The sequence below is a fragment of the Euleptes europaea genome, chromosome 2, assembly GCF_029931775.1.
Source record: "Euleptes europaea isolate rEulEur1 chromosome 2, rEulEur1.hap1, whole genome shotgun sequence".
NCBI lineage: Eukaryota > Metazoa > Chordata > Lepidosauria > Squamata > Sphaerodactylidae > Euleptes > Euleptes europaea.
Window position 1 is genome coordinate 62,516,842 of NC_079313.1, and position 19,458 is coordinate 62,536,299.

The 19,458-nt window shown below is 42.2% G+C and overlaps 1 protein-coding gene and 1 non-coding gene across 3 annotated transcripts; both read left to right on the forward strand.

Annotated features, from left to right (window-relative positions):
- Window positions 1–2,237: 2,237 nt before the first annotated feature.
- SERBP1 (SERPINE1 mRNA binding protein 1) lies at window positions 2,238–18,938 on the forward strand. 2 transcript variants are annotated; one of them, XM_056845099.1, is made up of 10 exons: window positions 2,238–2,781; window positions 8,787–8,940; window positions 9,355–9,501; window positions 9,615–9,710; window positions 11,458–11,532; window positions 13,829–14,006; window positions 14,814–14,861; window positions 16,484–16,657; window positions 17,773–17,811; window positions 18,534–18,938. In XM_056845099.1, the coding sequence occupies exons 1-10, from the start codon at window positions 2,358–2,360 to the stop codon at window positions 18,588–18,590; spliced, it is 1,392 nt and encodes a 463-aa protein (XP_056701077.1). In that variant the 5' UTR covers window positions 2,238–2,357; the 3' UTR covers window positions 18,591–18,938. The 2 variants fall into 2 exon arrangements, with proteins under 2 accessions (XP_056701077.1, XP_056701078.1); XM_056845100.1 differs by having other exon boundaries at window positions 9,639–9,710.
- Window positions 16,168–16,367, forward strand: LOC130474029 (U2 spliceosomal RNA). Its single transcript, XR_008933182.1, has one exon. It is a non-coding gene; the product is annotated as a U2 spliceosomal RNA (small nuclear RNA).
- Window positions 18,939–19,458: the final 520 nt, after the last annotated feature.

The window sequence follows — 19,458 nt, forward strand, 5'->3', positions numbered from 1 at the left end:
TTGTCTGGTTTCTGTTGCTGGTACAGCTGCTGATAAAGTGCAGTGGCAATGGGGCCTCCATATGGCACATTTCCCTGCAGCTTCCCTGCCCCAACCCCCCAGGCATGGCAATCCCCCTCTCAGGCCACTGCATCTTTTTCAATTTTTTTACAAAATGGTCAATTTCATATAATGATATCAATATACCATTATAAGTGTGACATATTCTGTGAATTCAAGCTTTCATTTTTTTAAAGTCTCTAGCTCCTTCCGTTGCAGAGATATGCCCGCTCCTTTGTACGCCTCAAGACATGAAGTTAAGCACTGTTCAAACCTACATGGTGAATTAGATTCAGAGCAGACTGAAATGGTGCTGGTTTCACGTTACACCCAGCGTTTAAACATACAATACTTTCACCTTAACAGTCAAATCTCTGTCAACTTACACCTTTATCCCACACTTCATTCAAGAAGCTCAGAGCAGTATATGGAGCTCTTCTTGCCTCCGTTTTATACCAACCCTGGGAGGAAGATCAGGCTCAAAGAATGATAAGCCCAGGGTCACCTAATGAGTTTCATAATGACCAAGCATTTAAATTGGGTTTTGCCAGGTTTAATCTAACACTTGGGCCCCTACCTAACATTACCTCTGTGATAAGTTTGTTGAAAACTACAGCTTTTCATGTGTTTTGTTTATGTGTGTGTGCGTTGCCATGCACAGATATCTTATTATTAATGCTAATAATATTAATATTATTGTTGGGAAAGAAAATAAAATATAGGTCCATCTGTAAAAGCTTGTAGCTCCTTCTCCATTTGATATGCAAAAGACTTTATATAGCAAGGTTGTACCCTTCATGCAGGCATTGTTATAAATAGCTGGGAAAATGTGTGACAATAGACAGAAGTCTAAATTCTTATGATACATAGCAAAGGTCCTAGTGTAGGGACAGCCAGTGGCTCAGGAGCCAATTGTGATTCTTTGCTATCTGTGGCTCTTCTGAGCACCATTCACCAACGTGGCACCTGTCCCATACTGTATGAAAGTGGGCAAGACTATTGCCTGGTGGGGCTTGTGGTTGGCAGGTGGTTCTCAGCTTGAAACAGACATGAGAGGAATAGGAAAACTGTGAGCCTCCCTGAGGTGAAGGTCTCATACCCAGAATGTGGCTCTTCTGGTTGATGGCAATTGTGAATATGGTTCCCCATGGGCCACGGAGTGACTCCCAGTGTTTTAGTACATGTAGGGCCCCATCATTTAAAAAAAAAAAAGTTTTGAGTAGCATTTTGACAGAAATTTTGTGCATATCATATGTCATAATTTTGAGAATGAACAAAATTGGAGTCCAGTAGCACCTTTCGAAGACCAACCCAATTTTCCAGGGTAGAACCTTTTGTGAGTCAAAGCTGACTTCATTAGATACAAAATGAGAATGAGTTAATTTTATTTCGGGTTGGCTATGTCAAGATGCTCAAATCTCTTTGTTGTCACCACAAACACCTATTGCACAACAAGAAAGCATTAGTCTCTGAGGAGCACCTCCGTGAGTTCATTGAGCTTGTGCTCCGTTACAAGAGGACTCATCTTGGATGCCTTTTTGATTTGCGCTCACCACTGGATGATTCTAATCCACGTTATTGAGTGTGAATGTCGTTACCAAAAGCCTGTGAGGTCTTGTAACCATCTTAACGTGCAGTGGCTGGTATGTTTAAAGGCATGAAGGCTACCGCATCCCCCGCCTAATCACTGGCTATCCACGGAGCACGGTTCCTGAAACGCACGTGTTGCTCCATACACGTGTGGCAGCTCTGTCGGCATATATCAAATGTCTTGCATGTACTCGTCAATACCTAACATGCGAGGAACTCATGCTGGACCTGCTCTTAAATTAGCAGAATGGGGAGCACCGGCCCTGGCCGTTTCAGCCGCCCTTCCGGGGCTCCGTTTTAAAGGGTGTCACCAGGTTCTGAGGGCGAAGGGGGAGGCGACCTTTGCCGCCTTTCCCCACCCCCCCTCCGTAAAGGAGCATCAATTTCCGGTGCGCGGGGTGTGTTCTGAGAAGCCGCTTCATTGGGAGGACGCCCTCGCCTCCCAGTTTCGCCACTCACTGGTGCCGCAGTGCCTGCTGGGAGTCGTGGTCCCGCCGCCTGATGCGAGCCGGCGGCTCGCGTCGTTAGAGGCCTGGCTCTCGAGCTCCCGACATGCACTGCAGGCGCCAGGGGCCCCGCTCGCTGTTTCCCGGATGTCCCTTTCGCCGGAAGAGAAGCGAGTTTCTTTGGGGGGCCGGCCATCTTGTGTGGGCAGCAAGCGAGCGCGCAGGGGGTGGGCCTGGGGCCTGGGCAGCATCCGAGGAGGATCCCGCCGACAGGGGCCCATCATGCCCGGACACCTGCAGGAAGGCTTCGGTTGCGTCGTCACCAACCGCTTTGACCAGCTCTTGGACGACGAATCCGATCCCTTCGAGGTGATCCAAGCGGCCGAGAGCCGTAAGAAAGAGAGCGCCGGAGGAGGAGGAGGAGGTGGCGGCGGCGGCGGCGGAGGAGGAGGTGGGGGCCACCAGGGCGGTCGTGGAGGCGGCGGCGGGCAGGCGGCCCAAGCCAACTCCTCCTCAGGCGGCGGCTCGGGCCAGGCCGGCTCCGCGGGCGGGAGCGGCAGCGCGGCCAAGCAGCTGCGCAGGGAGTCGCAGAAGGAGCGCAAGAACCCGCTGCCGCCCTTCGCGGTCTCTTCTGGGCCTGGTGGCGCCGGAGACCGAAGGGAAGATGGAGGCGGGCAGCCCGGCTCCGCGCCCCTCAGGAAAGAAGGTGAGCGAGCAGGGGCCCCTCTCAAGGGCAGAGCCTCCGCTGGGCGGGGGGCAGAAAGAGTGGCCGGAGCCTCCCTCTTCTCCCCCCCCCCCAATATCATGTTAGCCGAGCCCGTCGCAGCGCCTCCCCTCCCTCTGCCCGGCCTTGGCTGCTCGAGCAGGGCCTCCAGTCTTTCCCTCGCGTATCACTCCTTGCGGCCCTGATCCCTCCCTTGTCCGTCGTGGGAAGGCTGCTTGTGGCGCGTGGAGGCCGCGCTGCCCCTCGTGTGCGGTGGAGCCGCCTCGTGCTGGGTCGAGCGAGCCGTGTGTGCAGGCGCGTCGCCTCGTGGGAGGGCCAGGAGGGCCTGGGCACTCGGGCAGGTGGGGTGGAAGCCGCTACATTCTGGCACGGCTGGAGAGGCGTGGGGGGGGGGAGGACGACGACGGGGGGTGAATACGGGGTGGGTGTCGCTTGGTGCGGAAATGTCAGTTGTGGGAGCACCCCATAAAGATCTGCGAGGGGAAATCAACAGCGCACTCGGGAGTTGCGAGCGGGCCTGCAGTTCCTCTGGAGTGATTTTGACGGCTCTGTTAAAGTTGGCCGCCTTTAACCCGAAAAGGCGCGTGGTGGTGCTAATGAAGTTTGGCCAATTGATACCTGGGCCACGTGCGTTTTCCGCATGCTGTTTGGCTCCTCGTTTGGATTCAGCTATCTGCTGCCGCCTAGTAGGGCTGGGTGAGGAGGCAAAATGGAGGCCTTTAGGTTGTTTTGTTGGGCTTGTTGAACGAAGAAAACTGTCACTTATTAATGCGTTTCAGTTACAGACAAATGCATGCATGTTACTCATACATAATCTCCCTTGAAGGGAAATTAAGTCTTCATGCTTATTCTAAAATCAGGTTTTAGGAATTCTGCACACTTATACATACAACAGGGTTTCAGTTAATTTCTGCTTGGTTTCCCCCCTCAATAGGCTAGTAAAGAATTAGTTTAGTATCTTAGACAGTGTTAATAAAAGTAGAAAGTATCAACTTACAATACAAGAATATTGATAAAACATGTATTTAATGTGTGTTCAGAGAGTTTTCCTCCTATTGAATGATCAACTATGTGATATTCTTTTGTGTTTTCTGAATTGGTAGAGAAGGACTAAATGAAATGTGCATTTTCTTCACTAGTACAAAAATGGCAGGAGCTTACTATTCTTTATATGCTGTTAGGAAGACAAGATTTACCCTGCAACATGATAGCATTTGCTAAAATAGTTACAAAGTGAGCATTTCTAACTGGTAAAGGGAATTTGCAAAGCATTATTAACCTGCTTATTTCAAAACTTATCATTTGTGTAGTGCACTGAAGTACAGTAAGATTTTTCTTACCATCTCAATTCTAGGGTGCATGCACCAGATAATTTGTATTAAATATATAGCTACATGCATGCTCTATGCCGTCCGCCACCTGTTTACTAGGAGTTTACCCCTATCATAGAAATATTTTCGTATATTGTTAAACTACAGAAGTACTGTATTCTGAGGAGCAGCCACTTCTGATACATACTAGATGGTGTAGCACTAATGTCACAGTTTTAAAAAAATGTTGTTCTATATGAGTTAAATGGTTGGTGGGAGGGTTGAATTAGTTAATGTTATTGTCGTTCACTTAAGATTTGCACTGTAAATGAATAATGTATGCTGTCCTTAATATCTGCTTCCCCTTGTGCCAAGTGTGGCTCATGTTGGCCCACTGAAAACGCTTGTCTCTTACTGCCACTCAACACACATTTGCAGTATCTTAAGGAAGCTTAGTGGAAGAGCCATGTGGCAAGTTTTTGAGTAATTACCTGGTCTGACTAAAATAACCTACCAAAAGAGGGGTCTGTGAAGAATAAGGGGTGGTAGCAGTAGCATGTGGCTTGGTTTGGGGGATTGTAGGTGGGAGGTTTTTCTGGTGTGCATACATTGGCTTAGTGGAACAGACAATTGTACAGGAGCTGCAGCAAGAGATAGTTACAGACTGGAACAATTGGGACTGGTAACATAGTAAATAGATCTGAACAACGCTGTCAAAGATAGGACATTTTGGAGGACTTTCATTCATAGGGTCGCCATGAGTCGGAAGCGACTTGACGGCACTTAACACACACACACAACATAGTAAAACATGGCCCAGTGTATTATGAAAGCACTTGTCTGATTGTAAGTGTTCTGACTGGATTTATGAATTAATAAATATGTTCTGATTGTAACGCTTCCTGAACAAGTTGATTCATTAATAGTTATAATTGGTCTGGTTGTTGCTGTTGCTGCTAGTCTCACAAGAATTATGAACTACATAACAAAATGATTTCAGGTTCTCGGATGCTTAGCTGATCAGTGTCTAAAAAAATTGCAGGTACGTATTCTTATAGAGTGTATATGTTGTTTTAAGCTGTACTAAAAGTCCTATTTGAGCAGGGAATATTTAGATTGAGTTCAGTACATTTGGGTGATTATTTGCAACATACAAAAACTATTACTGATAGTACTTATATTGCTCTCTGAAGTCAACATGGATTAAAGCAGGGGTGTCCAATCTTTTGGCTTCTCTGGGCTACATTGGAAGAAGAACAATTGTCTCGGGCTGCACATATAATACACTAACTTGGGCCGCACATAAAATACACTAACGGTAGCTGATTCATAATGTTTAAAGTAAGTTTACGATTTTGTGTTGGGCCGCATTCATAGCCATCCTGGGCCACATGCGGCCCTGGGGGCGCAGTTTGGTTTATTAACTTATTGTAGGAAATGTAATATTTGTGATTTAAGCCACTTGCTGTCATCTGGACCCTTGTGAGAGATCAATGCAGGCATTGACAAATTTTCTGCAGTTTTAGGAGCCACACCAAAAATTTTGTAGCCAGATAAAGCTTTTAGGTATTTATATTTTAATGACCACACTTATTAATACTTCCACAAAACTTAATCCTAGACTCTTAAGATTTTGTCAGTTTAAAGTGTGTGGTGGTTAAGAGTGTCAAACATACAGTGTGGTGGTTAAGAGTATTAATCATTTCTGGGAGACCTGTGTTCAAATCCCCGCTCGTGCCATGGAAGCTCACTGGATGACCTTGGACTAGTCACACTCTTTCAGCCTAAAGTACCTCACATAGTTAGGATAAAATGGAGGAGAGGGGAATGATGTAAGCTCCTTTGGGTTCCCATTGGGGAGAAAGATGAGGAGTAATTGAATTAATTAACAAAAACATCACAGTATATAAACAAATATGGTTTAATCCTAGCTGTCATTATAACAAAAAGCTAATTTATACTCCTCACCTAAATAAGATTTGTATTTCTACTGAGGATCACCACAAGGCACTTACAATAAATGACTGATGAAAATATGAGGCACCACAATGAAATTTCTATGTGCCATTGTGCCTGGGATTTGTCCAGCCCTGGTTTAATGAAAGTCTGTCTCTTGTTTTAAGGCGTTCAGGGTAGCATACGTAGGCTTTTCCAGTTAGTTTTGCAATCAGCTTTGGCCAGTCTCACTCTGCCTTGTGTGTGTGAGAGAGTAGTGTTATGTACCCTTAGACCATTCACTTAACTGGTTTACTCTCTGTGCAGCTAAGTTTCTACCAAAACACTTCTCAGCTGTGCCCTGTTTTACAATTTAATGCGGATGTGGATACTCTTTAAAGAACCACTTTCATTTTATCACTTTGATCTTTTTATATGAATGTCTGACTTTCGAATATATGAATCTTTTGAGGTTAACCGTTTCTTCTGGCTAGAAACTTTCTACACGGGGTTTTGATACACTGGTAATTACAAAAAAATGAATCCCGTCACTTTAAAAAAAGGAAAATATTTCAAAAGACTAGTATTCATGGTGAGATTGGCTTTCTAGTACTTGTGAAGGTCAAGCATGAGATTCCCCTTCTTTTTTGTTGTACTAGACAAAATGGGAGGGGATTTGGATTTTATGTACAGCTCTTGAACAGGAGTTTATGTAGCTAAAGCACAAGCCTTATTGCTTGCAAAGATCATGTCAGGGCCAGATATTACTACATTTAGAGGTAGTAGAAGCAGGTAAATTTGTCTTGACGCTGAGCTGAGGAGCCAGGATTAGTTTTTGGGGAGCAGCACAAAAGGAAGGGGTTGCTGGTGCATGTTCCAACATGTCTGTTGGCTTTGGAGGGATTTACCAGTTGGAAGAGAGGGTTGTGCTCCAGCCCTGTAATTTGGAATGTGTTGCTATGTTCCTGCAGGACATGGGGCACTTGTAGCAGTTCAGAAGTTGGGAAGAAACTGTGGGTGGCCCCAGTGTGAGCTTCATAGGGAGCAGAGAGGATGTGGACTGCCAAGAAGGATTTACCTGTTGCTCCTTGGCATATGCTGGAAGGAACCTGAGAAGAGGAAGATGACACTCCTTTTTCTCTCACCTGATGCTGCAGACATCATTTGAGTAAATCAGGCCTTGACACAAGCACTTTCCAAATTAAAAGATTTCACCACTAAGCTTCTTATGTCTGTTAGAATACTCAAGAGTTTGTGGAACAAACCAGTTTATCTTATCATGTAGCTATTATTTGTTAACCTAATTTTGGGTGTTGTCTCCAATATTTGGGGGACTTGTTCTGACATTCTGTTCTGAGCAAGAAGCGTGTATGTAAAGATGTATTCATAATTCTGAAAGCTGCTCTGAAGAGTGAGCCTCTTCTTTTGTAAAGTGCAAATTAACCCTTAGGATTTTCGTGCATCTTGTGATGCTGTCAACTGTTAGTACTTCAGGAGAGAAAAGAAGTGAATTTCTAAAGCAGAAATTTGTGTGCGCACTCTTTCTCTCTGCCCCTGACATGAGGCATGGAGTGTAATTGGTTGATTGTTCTGTTTCACTCTCAAAGCAAACTTGCACCAGCTTAGGATGATGAGTACAGAGAACATGGACAAGCATCTGTGGAAAATCACTAACCCCAGTGCAGCAGTGCCCTGACAAATACTATGGAATACTACCAGGAAACGCCTTTGTTACTGAGCGTTGGGGAGAGGAACATGAGTGTGGTATCCTATATTGCTGCACAGACAGTTTCTCTAAATCAATAGGAGCGCTTCCTCATAACCATTGCCATAATATGGGCCCTTATCCTGGGATGTTGAACTAATTTGGTACGAGGGCTGGATATGACATAAATGTCACTTGGTCGGGCTGGGGGATGGCGCGCCAGCCCATATTGGGACTGAGTGGGGGAGTGGCTGCCTTGCGAGCCGGATAAGAGCTCTCAAAGGGCCGAATCCAGCCCCTGGGCTGTATAGACACTCCTGCCTTATTCAGCATCAGTGGCTGGGTAACCGTATATGCAAAACAAGGACGGGTATATTTCCTTGCTAAGAGGAGCTGCCTTTGCTAATATTGTACAAAATAGAGTGATAAAGTTGATTGAACACATATCTCTAACTTTTGATCTAGTTAATTTCATTCTTAAAAGGCATCTTAGGTTAATTTCAGTCTTAGAAGGCATTTAACGAGAGTTTTTGAATGGTGTAGCATGGCTTATAAGTGGGAAGGTATCTTGGAAGGCTTTTGTTCTTGAAGGATGATGTGTGTCCCTGTACGAATGCACCACCCTTCCATTTCTAAAATGAACCCTTTTGAAAGCTGTTCCAAGGTTGAGGCATGTCTTTGGGAGTGAAGAGAAACACTGTCCGATAGGCATGAGCAGCAGCCACAGCAAAACATATTTTTTCCACTTTATACATGGCTTTTTCAGCAATACGTGCTTTAAAAGGCTTAGCTGTGGTGATTCCAGAACACAGTTTGAATGGTATTTAGAAACTTGCAAAAATGGCCAAAGATCACAATGGGACATAAAAACGCACAAACAAAGACTGTGTCTTATGGATCAGGGCAGTTTTATGATTCTGCTGCTGACTATAAAAAGCTGTAATCCATGAACTGTCCATAAGATACTATGTGTGAAAGAGCAGTTCTTTTGTGGAAGAGGGGAAAAAATTACTGATGCAGATTGCCTTCTATTTTAGGTATAAGACGAATTGGCAGAAGGCCTGATCAGCAGCAGCCTCAGGGAGAAGGCAAACCTATTGAAAGGAGGCAAGAGAGGCGGCCTCCTCGTGAGCGACGATTTGACAAACCTGCTGAAGAAAAGGGTGAAGGAGGAGAATTTTCTGTTGATAAGTAAGAATAATCTAAGGTTTTTTTTTCCATGGAATGGTGGTTTTAGCAAACTGGATATAACCTAATTCTGTTCATGGATTTAATACAGAGGCATTTAGTTAACCAATGTCTTACTGTATCTTATATATTTTAATGAACATGTTTTGAACCAGTCCACCAACTCATTAATTAAATGTTCGACATTCTTACAAGCATAATGCTTCTAGCTCTTAAGTAGTCACCTAATGTCCACATTTAATATTGGAGGAGGGAGGCAGTTAAAAATCAAAGTCACTGCTAGATTAACAATATTTTTATGATGGAAGTAAGTTATATTAATGAAACTGCTGCAGGATTTTAAGAGCTGTTTTTGTAACTTGTTTTTCCATAAAGGAATATAAAATACACTTGCAATTTCACTTTGGTTTACAATAGACCCATTATTGATCGCCCAATGCGTGGCCGTGGTGGTCCAGGTGGAAGAGGTGGTCGTGGCGGCAGAGGACGTGGCATGGGCAGAGGCGACGGCTTTGACTCTAGAGGCAAACGTGAATTTGACAGGCATAGTGGAAGCGACAGATCGTAAGTCTTAGACTTGACACTTTTGACCTTTGAAAATACATTGCTTCTCTGCAATACTTTTTACCTTTTAATTTTTGTATCCCAACACTATTATGTTAACTCAGTTTTGTTAGTTCTCTTTCACATTCACATTTCAGTGGCCTAAAGCATGAGGACAAGCGTGGTGGAAGTGGATCACACAATTGGGGAACAGTCAAAGATGAGCTAACGTAAGAAATTTTACTGTTTTAAGTGTAGTTTTCAGAAACGATCAAGGTCATGCTTCCCCTGTCATTTTCTTGATGCAGGTCAACCAGAATGACCAAGATGGTCGTGATCCAAAAACCTGGTTTAAAGCCAGATTAAAATGGATCTAAGTATATAAACGGTGAGCAAGGCCAAAGTTTGAGTGATGGGGTCAGTTTCAGTGCATCATGCACGTTTTTGCTCTTTCCCTTAAGTGTTGGAATATTTATTTATTTGTAAGGTTTTTAGTTGCCATTTACCCAAAGCGTCTCACAGCAACTTACAACATTAAAATAGTATAAATGAGTTAAAAAAACAAAAACAGCTAACAAATATAAAATATTAACATTAAAAAATTAAAGTGTTGAAATATGTAGCCTTCACCATCCCGCTAATAAAACACCCCAAACTGTGGATTACACTCCAAAGGCCAACCTAAGCAATTCGGCCGTGCATGTCCTGTGGAAACTAAACAAGTCTGGCAGGGCACAGGTGTCTTTTGAGAGTGCATTCCACAGTGCACGGGCCACAACTGAGAAGGCCCTTCTTCTAGTGACAGCTAACTGGGCAATCCTGGGGCCAGGCACATGCAAAAGGCCCCTAGAGAGTGACTGAAAGGAGTGTGGGGGATTGTAACGGGAGAGGTGGTCCCACAGGTATGCGGGTCCCAGACCATTAAGGGCTTTAAAAGTTAACACCAATACCTTGGCTTTGGAGAGTAATTGGTAGCTAGTGTAGCAGCCACAAATTGGAGTTATATGAGCTGACCATGATGTTCCTATCAGCAACCTGGCAGCTGCATTCTGAACCACCTACAGTCTCCGAAACGTTTTCAAGGGTAGCCCTATGTAGAGCGAATTACAGTACTCTACTCTGGAGGTGACTATTGCATGGATCAATGTGGCGAGGTCTGACCCAGACATACAAGGAGCCAGACTGCAGGCCACGCTGACCATGCTACCATGGACACCTGTTTATTCATTGAGCATAGAATCCAAACAAACCCCAAGGCTCTTTACAGAGTCTATAGCTGTCACCTGGACACCATCAAGCCTTGGGAGTGGCCCTCCAGCTAGCATCTCAGTCTTTCCCAGCCACATGACCTCTGTCTTAGATGGATTCATCTTCAGCCTTATACCAAACACATGTGCATTTGAAATACAGCTAATGGGTTGTATCCACTGGAGAAACTTGCAGAAGTACTGATTTACCCAGCAATCTGCTGTATGTCCCAGAACCGGTCTCTTACAGACTAGGGACCCTTTTGAAATCATACAGGCAGAGGAAGATCCACTTTGCCAACTTCTTCTGTGATTTTTCCTGCTGTATCTAACCCAGTTTATATGCTCGGTATACCTTTTTCCTTAAGTGGGGAATGATGTAAGATTTGTTTAAAAAGAGTACGTGTCTCTGTCTGATCTGTTTGATATTTGGTGCTAGTAACTTAGGTTTTCAGTGTTGCAAAAATTGAAAATAACATGCAACACCTCAGCAAATAGCCCTAATTTGTGGCATTATTCTGGTGGCTGAACTTTTTCTACTGAATTTTTATGCATAAAACCACTTGAGCTTTGCCCTATCAATTTTTATCAGTGATGTATTTATGCGGGATATTTTCCTGCATAACTGCTATTGGAGAAACTGGGGTTTTTATGATGATGTAAATTTTGAGCTACAAAGACTTTCAGTAAGCAAATTGTTTGAGCACTAAATAGTAAATCTTAATTGCAGTGACTTGGATCAATCAAATGTGACGGAGGAGACACCTGAGGGAGAGGAGCATCCACCTGCTGATTCAGAGAATAAGTAAGTATTTACTTACTGATTTGGGAGTAATTCAGAGTTATTTTTTGGTTACTCATGAGATGCTGGGATCTTAATGTTTACCAAATGTAATTGTAGTTGCTTTCAGCATCAGATGAATTCAGCTTTAAAGGTGTCAAAGTTTAATCAGGCTTGACAGTCAATTGGGTAGCCGTGAGACTACAAAGAATCAAGCTGAATGTTTCAAAGTTGAGATTAAGTGGCTTTGGTAAGATGAAGAAGGTTTTTAATGTTCTTATTAAATAATACTGCTCTCACCATCACCCCATCTTCATTTTTATATATTCTAGTCCCCATAGATGATTGCAAATTAATGCTTGAAAAACTGATACGTCTTTTCATAGATGGGTATGGTTTAGTTGGAAAAGACACAGTTTGAAAGAACTTTTATTTTATAAAATAGAAAGTTGTATGTATCAATATACTGATCAGACTAAGATCTAAAATTCATCAAACCTCGAATTTGTGAAATTTGAGGTTAGGTGAGAAACTCCAATATTCAAGCTACTGTGCTTTGTGTCACTGATAGAATAAATTTTGCAGATATTTTTTGTTATGTACCTACAATCTTATTTTTATAATCCCAATGTAGTGGCTCATTTTTGGATTCGAAACTGGCCAAGTCCTTCAGTACTTTATAGATGCTTTGAATTCATAGCCGTTGTGGACTGGATCCAGCACATGGATTGCTGATGTTCCCTTCTTTCCCCTTCCTACAGCAGTGGCAGTATGAAAGAGCAGGTTGTGGGTACATTTTAAAAAAAGATCTGTAGAAGGTGATAAATAGTTCTGGTGTTTTTATTTACTTTTTAAAAAGATTGTCACTGGAAAAGACAGTCATGCTAGGAAAAGTTGAGGGCAGCAGGAAAAGAGGAAGACCAAACAAGAGATGGATTGACTCAATAAAGGAAGCCACAGCCTTCAATTTGCAAGATCTGAGCAAGGCTGTCAAAGATAGGACATTTTGGAGGACTTTCATTCATAGGGTCGCCATGAGTCGGAAGCGACTTGACAGCGCCTAACACACACAAAAAGATTACTTTTATAGTTCTCCTTTCTCACTGAGACTCAAGGTGAACTACAGGATAAACAAATAGCAACAGAAAAAGTATAGACATTGAGATGATACTTCTAAGTATGATACCAGATTCTATTATAACTCAAAGATCATTTCTGATATATGCAACCACAGCTGCCAGATTGATATATGCAGCTAAAGGGAAATCGACTGAGACCTCAGACAAAAATGACTGGATACGAAAGATGTTAGAAATGGCGGAAATGGCAAAACTTACAGCTTTGGTGAATCTATATTTTCAACACTATATTTTGTTACGAATGTCTATGGAGTTATTTTTGAATATCTGTTGAAAAGCTTATATATGATTTTATGGGAAATAATAAAAATTCTTTAAAAAAGAAAAGAAAAAGTATAGACAGACTGCAATAGACAACCAGTGAACAATGCAGTAGGACTAGGATTACAGAATTAGGGAGCTATGTGAACAGTAAAGCAAGGTATACTGTAAACAATACAAGGTGGATTTTTTGTTGTCAAGTCACATCTGACTTATGGCGACCCCTGGTGGGGTTTTCAAGGCAAGAGTCGTTTGGAGGTGGTTTGCCTCTGCATCATGACCCTGGTATTCCTTAGAGTTCTCCCTTCCAAATACTTGCCAGGGTCAACCCTGCTTAGCTTGAGATCTGACAAGATCAGTCTAGCCTGGGCTATCTAGGTCAAAGGATGGATTACACATTATAAAACAATGCAGCAAAATACAGCTATGCCCTACATTAATGGTTGTGAATTACATTTAATTCCATTGAAATGGTGCCCTTCTGGGTTTTTCCATTCTACTACAGTTCTAATCTTGGGTTAAGAATGACCTCTTGAACATTTTTGGTTTGCACATTCTGGGGAATGATAGAAGTGTGAGAGCCTTCTTGACTTCCTTAGACACAGTTTCATGAGTGGGGATCAGCACTGATAATGTACATGAATGCGCAACTGCCATCTTATCCACTTCCATTGGAAAATAATGTAATAGTAAACATGCATCTTTTACTGGATTTCTAATATGAATTAGACTGTCTTAGAGACTTGTCTACTAAAATACAGCACTTTGTCAAGAAGAAATTCTGGCACACTGTACTGTCTTCAGGTGGCCATCAGTTTTAACTTACAGCAAGCAATGTTCTTATGTTTAGGCCACTGTCCTGAATGTATTGCTTACTACAGACAAAGTGAAATGAGCTATTACCACTCTTAAACTTATAGAGAGAATGAAGTAGATGAAGTCAAGGAAGAAGGTCCAAAAGAAATGACTCTGGATGAATGGAAAGCTATTCAAAACAAGGATCGTGCAAAAGTTGAATTCAATATCCGCAAACCAAATGAAGGTGCTGATGGACAATGGAAAAAAGGTTTTGTTCTCCACAAGTCAAAGAGTGAGGAGGTAAGAGAATGTTCTAGTGCTCTGACTTGTTTAACTGATTTTCACTTTTGTGTAATTGTAAAGCATCTTATTTGTACACTGGTTCCATAAGCATGAGGGCTGAATCTAGTTCCAAATATGTATTCAGAGTGTTCTTTTGAAAACACATGTTTCTGTAGCAGAAAAAGGCTTATGAATGTGGCTGGAGAAAACCAGACTGAAGAGTGAAACTCAGTAAATTTTCCATTTTTAGCGTTTCAAAGAGTCCCTCTGGCTCCTTTGTTCCCTTACTTGGCTTCCCTTGCCAGCCTCATCTCTTCTTACTAGGGAATGGGTGCTGCTTGCTTGAGTGTTCCTATGAACCTCTTGGAGCTTTCCTTGCCTACCCCTGTATTTGATTGTGAAAAGTGTGTTTGGGGATCTGGTTTTTAAAATGAGTTTTAGCCTACTGCTCCATGGAGTTAAAGGTAATGTGTTCTGTCTATGTAGAGCGAGAACCCAAACAGAACAATGTTAGCTAACCATGATAGTAAGGTGCACCCCCTTAAGATTTCAGGCAAAAGATTGTATTTTGACTTAAGCACCTGTACTTCATGCAGCTAATTCTATTTAGCACTCATCAGGGTTGTCTTTTTTTTGTAAGGATGAAAACTCAATCTTTCTAGTTGCACAACATTCGCTTGCTTGCTTGCTTGATCTCCCTTGTTCTGTCGGTTTGCTTAGTAGCATGTATCCTCCAGATTCGCCTGTTGCTTGTTTGTATCTGTAAAGTCTCATTTCTTCCTTTTGTTTTTATCCCTTGCTTGTCGGACATACAACTCTCATCAGACAAAGGGGATGACAGAGGTGCAGGGGACTCAGCTGGAATCCAATGAGGTACTGACCCTTTATATACACTTAGTGATTGAGGAGCACTATGAATTTTAAACAAGCTCAGTTTGAAAGGTGCCTTCTAAAATAGGCACTGCAAATTGAAGATATAAAACTGCTTAATGAATTCTTTATCACTAATACAGTTATTGCTTCTCATATGGGCCCGTTATGACCCATCAAGGTCATATATTTCTTTGTAATATGCCTTGTATTTTTTTCCACAGAGGAAAGTACGTAAAGGCTCACTTTCACATTGCTTTCAAGTGCACAGCTCTACCATGAAAACTTCCTACACATAATGGCTACTTAATTATAGGCAGATTGTGTACATTACTAGTACTACATTTTTTCAAGAAAGAAGCTTTGTATTTCAGGTTACTCATATGTGGCTGTTTGGTCCGTTTCCCTATTCTCTTACTCATTTGTAGTTTAATGCCACCCTAGTGCAAAATACTATTTCATGCAGTCCTGTGAAGTAACATCATGATATTGTACTGATGCATTAGCAAGTGTGCCCGACCCTAAGCATTTCTCCACAGCTACTGAAGCTCAGGTGATTGAGGTTTGAAATAGCTCAGGACAACTGACTTGGAGACCTCCATTTTGGTATACCATTGCTATGACCTTGTTGTAAGGAACAAATCTTTATAATGTGGAGGGTTAACAGTGTACTTGTGTTCAAGGAACAAATTCTTACCTTTCAGTAAAGTGTTCTTTGAGTGGAACAGCCAAACATTTTGATAAACAAGTTTATGTTCTCTTATATACTTGGTAGCTGTTTTTAATTGGCATTTCAACAGACCACATGATTCTTTGAATGCTTTTGTTTTCATGCCTACTTTGTATGTTTGAGTTAATGTTTTGTTTGTGAGTTAATACCTTGTTTGTGAAGAAATCTGCATGTCACAAGCCTGACTGGAAAGAGAGAGAAATGCTGGTCTGGCTTGGGTGGAAGCCTGAAAAGGACAAGGCAATCTAGGTGCAGGATCTATCAAGGAGAATGTAGATGTTATCTATCGGCTGAATGTTGAGATGCATCAACCCTTTCTAATAACCTGAAGTTTGCCCTGCATGTGTAAAAGGGGGAGGAGAGGCAGGCTCAAATAGATCAGAGAATGTGGCAGCCACTGTTGGGCACTCCAACTTTTGCACAAGCTTCTGCTGCTTTTGTATAACTTCATTGGAAGATAGTATTAAAATAGATACATGACTAGAAGTAGACTCTGCTACCCACATGTTGGTGTATTGCCAGCGTTCACTTAAACTGGTTGTCTAATGGCCACAGTTTCAACTACCATTAGTTAGTATTATTGCTTCTGGGCCTTTTGGCTAAGATCAAGTGTAGTATCAGTAAGTATTTTCCCACATGCCTTGATTATCAGAGTAGTCCAGACTACTTGGGAGCAAAATGTTTGTGCATATGGTATTGCATTCTCCCCATAGATGTTCTGCTAGCTGTAGTAATTGGGAATGGTTGCTGGATGCAGTGTCATTTGTGGCCGGTCATTGTAGTCAGGTGGTGGTAGGTTGGTGCTGTAAAGCTATTCTGTGCATTTGGAATTTATGTTGTTTCTGATGGACAACATCTTTGATACTTGATACTGTATTGTTGGCTTTTGTTTCAGTCTCATGCCGAAGACTCTGTAATGGATCATCACTTCCGCAAGCCAGCAAATGATATCACATCCCAGCTGGAGATCAATTTTGGAGATCTTGGTCGTCCTGGACGTGGTGGTAGAGGTGGAAGAGGAGGCCGTGGGCGTGGGGGAAGGGCCAGCCGTGGAAGCAGAACTGACAAGGTGGGTAATCTCTTTTTCCATTCAAATGATTTGTAGCATTTACTGATGATAGTAAAAAGAATAAAACCGTTTTCTGGAATAGCAACAGAATTGCCAGTATTCATAGCTTTAATATTGAGTGATAAAAGGCATTAACTAGCCATTATAGTTTCAAAACAGTAGCTGGGCTCCAAATCTCCCCAATCTCCTGTTAAATAGAAAAATTGTGCTGATCTCCCCCCCCCCCCCCCCGGGCGGAAGGCTCATGAGGCTACCACCATCAGGAGGCAGTAGTAAAATCCTATTGTGCAACTACTACTTGGTGCTGCTTTGTTTTCTTTTTTCCTAGAAGAGAGTGACTGACATTGCTGTATATGTTGCATGCATAAATTGAATTATGCCTCTCCATTTCAGTTATTAGTGGGTTATATGTTCTAGTTTATGAGGTACCTTGGCTTTTGTATATACTGATTAGGAAAGGTTTTGTGGCTTGCCTACATAACAGCAGCAGAGTTTAAATTCACTTAAAAAGGTAAAGGTCCCCTGTGCAAGCACCGGGTCATTTCTGACCCATGGGGTGACGTCACATCCTGACGTTTCTAAGGCAGACTTTGTTTACGGGGTGGTTTGCCAGTGCCTTCCCCAGTCATCTTCCCTTTTCCCCCAGCAAGCTGGGTGCTCATTTTACAGACCTTGGAAGGATGGTGGAAGGCTGAATCAACCTTGAGCCGGCTACCTGAAACCGACTTCCGTCGGGGTCGAACTCAGGTCGTGAGCAGAGTTTGGACTGCAGTACTGCAGGCTACCACTCTGCACCACAGCGCTTATTAGTAGTTAAATTCATTTTGGTCCATCAGGATAGATGTATACCTAATGTCTGGGTTACATTGTTTTAGCTCTTACAGTGAACCAGTGTTGTTTTCTTCCTCACAAACAGGAATGTTTTTCTTTTGAATGTGTTCAGGGGCAGAGGGTTTAACTTTACCATTTCTGTTCCTGGACTTCTTTCTTTGGAATGTTCTCATTATTCTTGAAAACAGTACTTCGGGGAAATAAAGTTATTGGCCTCCCCCCCCCCCCCCATTTGTAACATGAACTTTTAGATCCATGCTAATATTTTGTGTGTTTTATTCCAGTTGGTTAAGGAGTTTGATGTGATCCACACACCCAGCCAGGTTTGTGATTTTTCTGTCTTTTGGTTAAGTCTCGTGGAAGCCTCTAGATCTCTGTGTATTTAAAAACATAGAAGCGTGTATATTGTCAGTTTAGGCATGACGAATGTTTTCCAGCTGTAAACTGCCTTTTGTAGACTTTACATACGTGAAGAAGTTCTCACATGGTCAAATCAGTGATATGGAGGTAGGGTAGTCTGATATTTCTATGCAAAGTACAAATATATGCAAGGTAAGCACAGTAACGAAAGATGAGGATTCCTAGATGTGCTATGCTTTAACATCTATAGACTGATAGTAATCATTTAGACCTCACCCTTTAGTATTTGCTGTGTTTTTCTTGCGCGTATTTAAACTTTGCCTAGATTTGTCACAGGTGGTACCTTTTATATGTCCTGGCCTTTTAACACCATTGCTCATGGTTGTTTCCTCCATGCCTTTTACACTCTCCGCTGAAGTTTTCCCCTTCGCACTGCAGCCTCCAGTTCCCCTTGCTGTGGGCTGCAATTTCAGCCACCCTAGGCTTGCTTGTCAGGAGCAGCGTCCATAATATAGGGCAAAAGAATACACCCCGACTAGCCTTTGCCCACAATAACTCTGTCTAACTTTTACCCTTCCGCTCTCAGTACAATGGAATCCAGTGAATGCACAATGTAGTGCCACAAATGAAAAGTGGTCCATCCCTTCGCTTTCTCCAAATAACGTATGTCTTGTTTGTCTTTCAGTCAAGTGCTTCTGCTCCTGATGTCGATGATCCAGAAGCTTTCCCAGCTCTGTCCTAAACTGGATGCCCTAAGCCAACCCTGCCCCTTGTTGGGCCCTCCTGTACAAGGCTTGCATGCTTAAGGATCCTAAAAACAACTAAGAAATTAAAAAAAAAGGGGACTCTCATTCATACCATTCACACCTAAAGACTGAATTTTACCTGTTTTGAAAATGAACTTCTCTTGCTACACAGAAGCAACAATATGGTAGTCAGTTTTGTATTTAGAAATGTAACGGTAGCAGGGATGTTTTCATAATTTTTTTCGGAAATTATGCATTCTTCATGGATACTTTTTTGTATTGCTGCTTGAAAATATGCGTTTCCAAACTTGAAATATAGGTGTGAACAGTGTGTACCAGTTAAAGCTTTCACTTCATTTGTTTTTATTTTTTATTTTAGAAATTTAGGTGTTTTTCCCCAAACTACAAACAATTTTAACTCTTGCACACTTTTTCTTTTAATACTGCTTAGCAGATTGTTTTCAGTCCATGGTCAGCTCGGATATGTACAAAAATAATTTGGAAAATTGTTAGTACTAACTTCTGGAATATTTTGAGTTTTTAATACTTAAATCCAAACTTGGAGAAGTCCATTTTCTTCTATCTTTGGTAGGTTGTGTATTCAAAGTCTTTATACAGAAATGGTATCGGATACTTGAAAAATAGTCAAAGCACATTGGTTTATACTCAAATACCTGCTTATAAAGCCAACACCTCGGTTTGGATAATTGGTCTAAGCCATTCTAAAAAGAAAAATTCTGTTACACCTCTTTTTTTTTTTTAACCTTATTCCCTTTTCTTTCACAAAACTAGTTGTTGGTTTGGTAAAACTTTGTTTAAAGTTGTTAATATTGTTGCTACCCAAAATATCCTGTAGATGGGAGC

Excerpts from the sequence above, each read along its gene's own strand:
- SERBP1 (XM_056845099.1), top strand. The coding sequence starts at position 2,358 with ATGCCCGGACACCTGCAGGAAGGCTTCGGTTGCGTCGTCACCAACCGC. Across the intron at positions 8,941-9,354 it reads GGAGAATTTTCTGTTGATAA|ACCCATTATTGATCGCCCAA; the intron begins GTAAGAATAATC and ends GGTTTACAATAG. Across the intron at positions 14,007-14,813 it reads ACAAGTCAAAGAGTGAGGAG|ACAAAGGGGATGACAGAGGT; the intron begins GTAAGAGAATGT and ends AACTCTCATCAG.